The 10079-nt window shown below is 46.5% G+C and overlaps 1 protein-coding gene across 3 annotated transcripts; it reads right to left on the bottom strand.

The window, feature by feature from the left end:
* Positions 1-4977: 4977 nt before the first annotated feature.
* On the bottom strand, positions 4978-9397 carry LOC532036 (zinc finger and SCAN domain-containing protein 5B-like). 3 transcript variants are annotated; one of them, XM_059877267.1, is made up of 5 exons: positions 8905-9397; positions 7967-8439; positions 7473-7679; positions 6403-6556; positions 4978-6031 (listed from the first exon to the last, which is right to left on the bottom strand). In XM_059877267.1, exons 2-5 carry the CDS (start codon positions 8342-8344, stop codon positions 5415-5417), a joined length of 1356 nt encoding a protein of 451 aa, XP_059733250.1. In that variant the 5' UTR covers positions 8345-8439; positions 8905-9397; the 3' UTR covers positions 4978-5414. The 3 variants fall into 3 exon arrangements, with proteins under 3 accessions (XP_059733250.1, XP_059733251.1, XP_059733249.1); XM_059877268.1 differs by having other exon boundaries at positions 7967-8433; XM_059877266.1 differs by having other exon boundaries at positions 7967-9397.
* Between the last annotated feature and the right edge of the window lie 682 nt (positions 9398-10079).

The raw sequence follows: 10079 nt of genomic DNA, 5'->3' as shown, positions 1-10079 counted from the left end.
TGAATGGATAGAGAAGATGTGAGATACACACACACACACACACACACACACACACACAGTGGAATACTACTCAGCCATGCAAAGGACAAAACAATGCCATCTGCAGCAGCATGGATGGATCCAGAGGTGATCACACGAAGTGAAGCAAGCCAGACCAAGAAGGACAAATACCATACGCTATCACTCGATGTGTGGAACCTAAAATACGATATATTGTTGTTGTTGTTCGGGGACTAAGTTGTGTCTGACTCTTGGACTTTGACACTCATGTAACCCCATGGACTGCAGCATGTCAGGCTCTTCTGTCCTCCACTGTGTCCTGGAGTTTGCTGAAACTCACGTCCATTGAGTCAGTGTTGCGATTTTACAATCTCATCCTCTGTCGTCCCCTTCTCGTGTCGTCAGTCTTTCCCAGCACCAGGGTCTTTTCCAATGAGTCCGGTTCTTCCAATCAGGTGGCCAAAGTATTGGAGCTTCAGCATCAGTCCTTCCAATGAATACTCGGGGTTGATTTCCTTTAGGAGTGATGCTTCAAGATCAGAAACAGGCAATGATTGTAGTTGTTTTTTTTTTTTAAATAAGCATTGAACCAAGCAGCCCAGCCTGGCAGCTCACAATTGGCGAGTCATGTTTTCCAGATCTTCAGAGTGAACTTTTTGATGCCAGTTTAGCATCTCAACAGGCAGAAGTTGAGCATCACACTCTGGGACTCATTAAAATTGCCTTAACAACCCTCGGAGGGACCCTGGAAGTAGGTGAGGCTGTTTTCTTCATCTTTCCTGCCAGGCTGCGTAATTATGATCAATTATTCAACCCATCTCCAGGAGGGTTAAGAAAAACAGCTTCATTTTTGAGGCCACGGGGACAGAGAGAACACCGAAGGGAAAAAGAAACTTTACCCTCCGAGCAAGAGAGGGAGGGAAACAAACAAATTTGAACGTATTAGAGGGAATTAAAACTTTGAAATTGTGAGAGGAGAGTGATGTCTGGGCTGTAATTAGGCAGCACCCACCTGTGGGCGCTGACGCTGTTTCTTTCTTTTCCTTTTTTGTTTTGTTTAACACTCATTTGCCTTGCATCGGGAGTTCCTGGTTGAATGACTCTCTGTGGGCAGAGTTTTCCTCCGGCTGTCCAATCAGCCATTCCTCTTCCATGCTCACCACCCCAGGTCCTCAGCTGGCGTCTGACCCCACTTAGGCTCAACTTTGACACTCTTGGAATCATAGGTTAGATACGACTCTGTGCGGTGGTTGTCACTACTAAATAGTCAACAAAAGCTTTTTAACCTAAAGTGAAGAGTCTTTACTGCTGCTAACAATAGCAGCTTGAAGAATGCAGAGAAATGTGCACTTCATTTCTTTATTCTTTTCGTGGTAACCCTGTTTAGTGTGGTGTGGGTTTCACACGCACGCCCAGGTGCGCACACCTGCACACACACACCTGCCTGCACCCGTACCAAATATGCAAACAGAGCCCCGTCCTGCCTACGGCTAGGTAACCTGCTTTTTCTTCCGGCTATCAGTTTGTCGCAGTTTGCCAGCGCAGTAGATAAAGCTCTGTGTACCACACACTCTTCTATCCCGCGGATGCACCATAACTTTATACAGTCCCTCTTTCGGTGAATATGTATGAGGCTTATGACATGGGCTGTGTACTGGGCTGACAGTGTGGTTGTAAACAAAAAGTAAATAGAAGCAAAGGAAACTAGGCAAACTAAAGAAAGACATGTCCCAACGGGGTTTTTAAAAAATAGAATTTACTAAGTAGGTTCTGAAGTTCACCTTGAAAGAGAAAGTGCACATGCACACAAGAAACTACAGCGGGGACTTCCTTGGCAGCCCAGTGGTTAAGACTTCACCTTCCAGTGCAAGGGGTCCGGGTTCAACCCCTGGTCAGGGGGCGAAGACCCCACACGCATCGTGGGGTGGCCCCTCAAAAAAGATTGTCATTATAGTAATCAGAATTTTACCCCTATATAATACTTTGGGGTTAATAATGATTTATAGAATAATAAAATATTTCATGATAAAATTCAAACATAGCATTCTAGTAAAAGAAAAGAATGGCAGATCATGTGCCATATTATACGAAGGATCAAATTCCTGCCTGCACTAACAGCAGGAAGTTTTATGTATTTTAAACAGATACTCATTCCTTGGGGCATCGGTTAGCAAAACATTTCCCCACTTGAAGCACTGGTGATTTTTATTTTTTCATTTTATGTTTTACTGAAGGATAGTTGGCTTACAATATAATATTAGTTTCAGATGTACAAAGTAGTAATTTGATATTTGTCTCAAGGGCACTGCTCAGGATGTCCACACTCCGTGCTCACTTGTCCACTGGGTCACTGGTCCACTGGGTCACTTGTCCATTGGGTCAGGTCTTGGTACTGCATCCAGAGTCCTCAGTCTCTGGTCTCTCTCTGTCTTTACAATAATTATTTAATTAATTAACTTTTTGTTTATTTTTGGCTGTGGCTTCTCTTGTTGCGAGCATGGGCTCTAGGCACACAGGCTCAGTAGCTGTGGCACCCAGGCTTGTGGGATCTTCCTGGACCGGGGCTCGAACCATGTGCCCTGTGCTCGCAGGCGGATTCCTATCCACGGTACCACCAGGGAAGTCCAACACCTAGAGGTCGCCCATGTGCAGCAACGAAGACCCACCACAACCAAAATAAATAAATCCTTAAAAAAATGGCCTTACATTTGTGCCTCTGGAGGCAAAAAGTACAATATCCAGTTTGGCAAGAATGTACAGAAATGATACCCCTGCCCTCTGCTGGCTGGCTGATTTCAAGAGAAATGTTCCAAGCTTGCAAAGAAGAGTTAATTGTCACTTATTGATAGCTCAGTTGGTAAAGAATCCACTTGCAATGTAGGAGACCCTAGTTTGATTCCTGGGTTGGGAAGATCGTGCTGGAGAAGGGATAGGCTACCCACTCCAGGATTCTTGGGCTTCCCTGCTGGCTCAGCTGGTAAAGAATCTGCCTGCAATGTGGGAGACGTGGGTTTGATCTCTGAGTTGGGAAGATCCCCTGGAGAAGGAAAAGGCTACCCACTCCAGCATTCTGACCTAGAGAATTCCATGGACTATTCCCATGGGATTGCAAAGAGTCGGACACGACTGAGTGACTTTCACTTTCACTTTTCACCTCATTTACTGTTACATTAAATGAATGACAATGGCTAGATATTCGATATCTAATACATACGGGCTCTATTCCCCATGTTGTACACAACATCCTTGTATCCCGACACTCAGTAGTCTCTGCCTTCCACTCCCCCAGCTTTCCTCTCATCACCAGTCACCCACTAGTTAGTTCTCTGTATCTGTGAGCCTGCTTTCTGTTATATTCACTAGCTTTTGTATCTTTTAATTACTTAATTTAAAAAATATTTATTTATTCAGCTGCTCTGAGTCTTAGTTTTGGCAGGCAGGATCTAGTTCCCTGACCAGGAATCTAACCATGCGCCCCTGCATTGGGAGCTCTGAGTCTTAGCCACCGGGAAATCTCTGTTGTATTAGCCACTATTTTTTAAGATTACACATAGAAGTATCAATAATATTGCGCAACATTTGCTTTTCTCTGACTTACTTCACTAAGCATAATGCCCCCCAGGTACATCGATGTTGCTGCCAGTGGCAGAATTTCATCCTTTGTATGACTGAGTAATATTCCATTGTATACACATTCCACATCTTCATTCCTCTGCTGATGCACACTTGCATTGCATGCATGTCTTGGTTACTGTAAATACTGCTGCTATGAAGATTGGGGTGCATGTATATTTTACAATTAGTGTCTTGGGTTTTCAGGTTCAACTGGGTGACAAGTTCTTCTCATGTCATGGAACAGTTTGACAATCAACCACAGTTAATATGGGGATCTGGGGAGATCAGTTGTTTTCACAAGGTCTCGAACTAATGAACGTAGCATAGAAAACCAAACCCTTCTGAAACCCACGTCCATCTGTCCTGACCTCCAAGCAGTCTCTTCACATGTCCCCACTTGACATTTTCTCCATTGTGCCCTCTTGCCCTAAGTATTCCCAAGTCAGGGACTGACTCTCAAACTGTGCCAGGAGATGAAATATCTCTATTTATATGGTGCTGGGGGAAATTTCAGGGGTCCCTGCCTGTTACCCCACAAGTGGAGTGATTGGGTGAATATTGGAGAATGAACTGTTTTAGGTAAACCAGGGGGATTCATTTTCCATGGAAACTACACCAGAAGAACCAGGACTTATTAAAGAGGCCTCCATATTGGTTTTGTGGAGGACTTCATTTATTGTACTTTAGTCTTTTATGGATTGCATTTGGGGGGGGAAATGGATTGGTATTCCTGGTTTAGTGAATTTTTTTTTTTCATTTGCCTGAAGAGTTCACAGGAGTAAGAGAATAGAGATATGATAGTTGTTGGGTTACATAGCTATTTTTTCTTATGTAAATACAGCTCAAAAGAATTTTCTAAAATCAGCTTAAAAGCTACAGTATGAAAAGAACCTACTTTGGAGTAAGCATTTAGAAAATCAGAGGTTGTACTGCCATAGGGCCAAAGAATGACACCTATCAGTTTTGGAAGTCTTCCTTTTTCTATATAACTAGGGAAGAAATATCCAAACAAGTACAGAGTGAAGACGTGGGTGCTCAGTTGCTTCAGTCATGTCCGACTCTATGTGACCCCATGGACTGTAGCCCGCCAGGCTCCTCCGTGCATGGGATTCTCCAGGCAAGAGTACTGGAGTGGGTTGCCATTCCCTTCTCCAGGGGATCTTCCTGATGAAGGGATCGAACCTGGGTCTTCTGTGTTCCAGGTGGATTCTTTACCACTGAGCCACTGGGGAAGCCTTACAGAGGGAAGGTATCTCCACATAATTATGGCCATGTAACAAACTGCAGCTATCATCTACTCCATATAAAGAAATCTTGGAAGAGGAAATACACAGGACACTAACTTGACAAAAATGTCTTTGTTTATTTGAAATTTAAACTTCACTGGTGATCCTCTTTTTCATCTGGACACTCTGCTAGGAGCGTCCCCCCATTGTCCATAATGGGGGGACTATCAGCAGTGACATCAGTCATTTTCATGAAGAAGTACTGAAAACTAATGAGACCTGCATTCACTGAAAGAACAACACAAAGCCAAAACTTACCACAAAACACAGGCTACACTAAAGTAGAGAACAAATTCTGCAGGGAAAGATAAGTCATCACTCAAATATTCACCTAATTCATGTGAATGGAATCCCATCGGGTTCCAGTATGATCATAAGTTCTTCACATGTTACATTTTAATTGTATCAAATAAACGACAAATAATTCAGAATTTCCTTCTAGGAGCAGACAGCTCTTGGACCTGATGGTGGGGTCCTGGGGGAATCATTTGGAATGGATTTTCTGGTGGCGTTTCAAAGTCCCCAGCTGACAGAAGGCAATTGGGACTCGGGGCACACGTAGGGCTTGATCCTATAGTGGGTGCGTCGGTGAACTTTGAGGTTCCCTCGGTGGCCGAAAGCTCTGTCACAGTGCTCACAGCGGAAAGCCTTCTCCTGGGTGTGGGTCCTCTTGTGAGCGCGCAGCGTGAAGTCATGAGTGAACTTCTTGAGGCAGATGTCACAGCTGTAGGGCTTCTTGCCAGTGTGGATCCGCTGGTGAACCTGCAGATCTAAGAGCTGCATGAACCCTCTGGCACAGATGTCGCATTGAAAGGGCCTCTCTCCTGTGTGTGTCCTCTGGTGTAAGGTAAGCTGAGATTGATAAGGAAAGCTCTTTTTGCACACCTTGCATTCAGAGGGTGCCCGTCCTGGGGTTTCTGCTCCCTCAGGAAGACTGGTGGGTCCCACGCTGCCAGATGAACCAACGGAACGGGATCCAAGCTGTTCTGAGAACTCTCCTTGGTCCAAACACGTGGCTGCTTCTTGACCCATGTCTTGGCAAGAGGGACTGCTGTCCCGTTTCCTTTTGACATGTCTGCGATTCTTCAGAGGACCTCGTCTGGATCCACTCAGAGTGGAAACGTCTCCCTCTGGAACACAAGAGGAAAGGCTTCAGGAGCCACATTTGAAGTATCACTTCCTTCCTGGGGACTCTCCCCTCTCTCTGCCCTCCCAGAATCTGCTGAAAGAAGAGATTCAGCACCATATTTATCAAGGAGCATTTTCCATGGTGCCGACCTCATTGGAACCATCCCTAATTTGGCTACAGACTTCCCAGCATACAAACTACCTAAGAGTCTAGCTGATGCAACAGTCTGGAACGTTGACAATGCAGATGGTTGGCATTGGAGAAGCAACTCACACCCCCCAACACCAAGGGATGGAAATGCTGGGTACCCCTTCCTGGACATCAGTGGAGGCAGTCAGTACCTCCTGCGGTCTCCAAGTTTTTAATACTCACCACGATCCTGCAGAAGTTCAGGCTCTTGAGACGGAAGGGTTCTTGTCACTCCTGTGTCTTTCAGCAGGTCCTTCTCCAAGTTCTCCTTGGAGGGCGTCTGACCCTCCAGTTCACCTGTTTCAGGAATGGTCTCTGGCGGGAGAGCTTTCTGGCCCTGACAAGGGGCAACCAAGCAGAGTCAATCCCACTGCCTTAACCCACGGCAAGCTCTGTCTCCTCTTTCCCCATCCCCCTCGTACCCTGATCTCACACTCCAGCTTTCTGAATATCCGTTTGGGGGATATGCCCTGACTGCTTCCCATCACCCTGACTGGCAATCCTCTCCTGATTCCCATGTCTGTCCTTGATCTATACCGACCACCTCTGGCAAAAGTCCAGACTTCACAGCTGGCACTGTCAATTGTCTTTGCACAAATCACTCCACCTCATCTCAAATTCTCCCTGCCCCTGACTCTGAAAGCACAGGGCCCTGACTCTAGGGCTTCTGACTTCACCACTTGCTGATACCTTGCTGGATTTGTCTTCGTCATGGAGGGTGCCCTGGGGCATAATAAGATGATAAGCAGTATAGCTAGTCTCTATTCATGAGAAATCAGTAGCATCTCCTCCCCCGATTCACATTTCAAAAAAATCCACTCTCTCCAGGCATACTCCAATATCTTCTGGGGGAGAAAACGACTCCAATTGGGTATTTTTTATTCAATTCAATATTCAATTAAAAGTACAATATTCCCCAATATTAGTGCCTCTGACGAAATCCATCATGGGTGAAACAGCTGTGAGTGCATTTACCCCTGATGAACCGACCCAGCACCATCTCGTGGAAACAGGACTCCTCTGCCCTCATGCTTAGGGCCACAGGCTTTCATGGTGAAGGACTATGAAAGAGGGATTGTCTTCATTCTCACACTGGCTATAAAATGGCTGGAACGGAATGCATCCATGGGAATTCCTGGAGGTAATGGGTCCATTCCTGTCCTTTGCCAAGTTCTCCCAATTACTTCCGCAGCCACGCCCACCCGACCCTCTTCTACCTGCTCCCAGACTGGAGGTCAGGACATCACACTCACCTGCCCCCTCGACAGGTTCTTGGCTCCTGGCAGATGCTGCCTGTCTTGGCTTTCCTGCTGGCCCTCGTCTGGAGGGACCACACTGACTGTAGACTGGGGCTTCCTGGCTCGGTCTCCCTCACTGTGCCCCTCATTGATCTCAGATCCTAACATTTGAACACCCGAGACTGGCATCAAAAAATCCTCGCCTTGGACACGGACAACAGCCTGTGAGGAAAAATTCAAATAGGATCAGTCTCCCTTCCAAGATCCAAAAAGGTATTCATTGTGTATCCCACCCTAGGAGCCCACCTCCTGGGAATGACATTTGAAAGACCAACACCCTCAAAGTGAGGACCAAAGAAACATCTCCAGTGATGCCACAGGCCAAGTGCTCACCCCTGTGGGAATCACCGATTTAGAGCCAAGCCCTCTGGTCCTTCTGCTTCATTTCCTGGCTTGGAGCCACCATCCCACCGTTCCCTGTCTCACAGGGTCACTAGGGTCGTACTCACCCGTTTCTTCAGCTTCTGCTTCTTTCTCAGCACCTCTTCCAGATCCTTACAAGTCTCGGCACCACTACTTTTGACTAAGACCTGGATGTCCGGTGGCATGCACTTCACGAACTGCTCCGGCACCAGCCTGTCCACCATCTGCTCCTTGGTGTGAAGATCCGGCCTCAGCCACAGACCGCAGAGTTCACGGAGCCTCCTCAGAGCCTTGATCGGGTCGGATACGTCCGAGCTGCTAAACGTTCTGAAGCGGACGCGCAACACTTCAAGGTCGGAGTCGGGGTTTTCCCTTCGGGTGTCTTGGCGTGGCGCAGACGCTGACGACTCTGCTCCAGGACTGTCCGTGACGGGGCCACGACCCCTTGTCTGGTTCTCAGCCATACCGACTCTAGAGCTTTTCAGTAGGACTCTGGGCAAATGGTCTAGAAGTGGGTGCCCAACTGACCCCGATGGAAAGGAATTTCCTCTTGCTTTTCCTCAGTAATAGATTCAGTATTCAGAAATATGGCGGCAAAAAAAAAAAAAAAAAAATGCAGCCAATTAGTTTTATTTTCATCCACCTTACCATCCCTCGTCCCAATACTGGGCATTATTCTCCCCTCAGAATTTCACAGCAGGGACAAGAATCCATTCTCTTATTCCTCCGACATCCATCTTATAGTACAAGAATCTGTGTGGTCAAAAATCTCCACAGGGCAGTGCTTTACAGCCCTTGTTAAGAAAATGAAGCACACCACACGACACCATGGAGTGTGGAAACAATCTCATCTCACAGAAGATTCCACAAATGAACCACAGTTCCCGTGTGGCCGGAGGGAGATCGGTGGATTTCACACGGTCTCTGAGCGAATGCAAGGTGAACAGAAAGCCAGGACTTACTGAAACCCACTTCCACGTGCCCTGACTTCGAGCGTTCTCTTTAGACATTGCCCATCAATTACCTCCTTGAAGCCTTCTCGCCTCGGTCCTCCTCAGTTGGGGACTTGCTCTCAAACTCGGCCGGCGGAGAAGCGTCTCTCTATGGAGCTGGAAGAAATGCCCGACCTCTCGGCCTGTTACCCAGTCGGCGCATGGATTCGTTGAGGGCGGGGCAAGCCATTCTAGATAATCCCACTTTACTTAATCACAGGGATTCGATTGCCCATGGAAACTCGCTCAGGACAAACCACGATTTATTAAAGAGGCCTCCATAGTGATTTAGCCACAGATTCTGTGTTTTTTTTTTTTTTTGTTCTGTTTTTGGCCAAGCAGGGAGGCAGGTGCGGTCTCAGTTCCCAGACCGCGGAAGGAAACCACGCCACCTGCAGCGGGAGCGCTAAGTCTCACCCGCTGGACCGCTAGGGAAATCCCTCGGTTTCCTTTTGGATTTGATTGATTTTGGACTTTGGAGACTGCATTTTGGGGTGAACGGACTGGTTTTAATGATCTCGTGAATTTTTGGTCTCACTGCCTGGAGGGTTTGACGGAGTCAGAGACATGATGGTGGGAGCCAGATCGGTTTGACTCCTCTCATCTTTTCTGTTCTTGTGAGATAAGTCTTAAAAGGCTTTTCTAAAATCAGGTGATGAGCTAAGGTGTGAGAAGACCCGATTTCTAAGTAGCCTTTTTGAAGACTAGAAGTTGTACACCAATAGGAAAAAAGAACGACACCTATCACTTTCTAAAGCCTTCCTTTTTCGAAACACCTTGGAAACAAATCCCCGAACAAGTATGGAGTGAGTGAATCTATCTCAGCATAATAACAGCCATGTAGGCAAAACCACGGCTATCACCTATTCCCTGTAGATAAGTCTTAGAAACTACGCAGACACTCTTTGACAGAAATGTGTTTATTTGAAGTTTAAATTCCACGGCAGAGCCTGTCCTCTGTGCCAGGAACATGCAATTTTACAGTGAAGTCCCGCCTAACAGGAAGCCAGTCAACAGTAGGCTCAGTTTCAGGATGAAGTACTGATAACTAATGAGACATGCTTTCAGTAGAAGAATAACAAAGGAAGCAAAAACTTTTTGAAACAGGCTACACTAAAGTAGAAAACAAAATCCTAAGGGAACGATAAGCCATCACTCAAATGTCCTCCTCATTCATGTAAATGGAACCCCCTGGACCCAATATCCT

The sequence above is a fragment of the Bos taurus genome, chromosome 18, assembly GCF_002263795.3.
Source record: "Bos taurus isolate L1 Dominette 01449 registration number 42190680 breed Hereford chromosome 18, ARS-UCD2.0, whole genome shotgun sequence".
NCBI classification, from domain to species: Eukaryota; Metazoa; Chordata; class Mammalia; order Artiodactyla; family Bovidae; genus Bos; species Bos taurus.
This window is presented reverse-complemented; position numbering and strand designations above follow the sequence as displayed.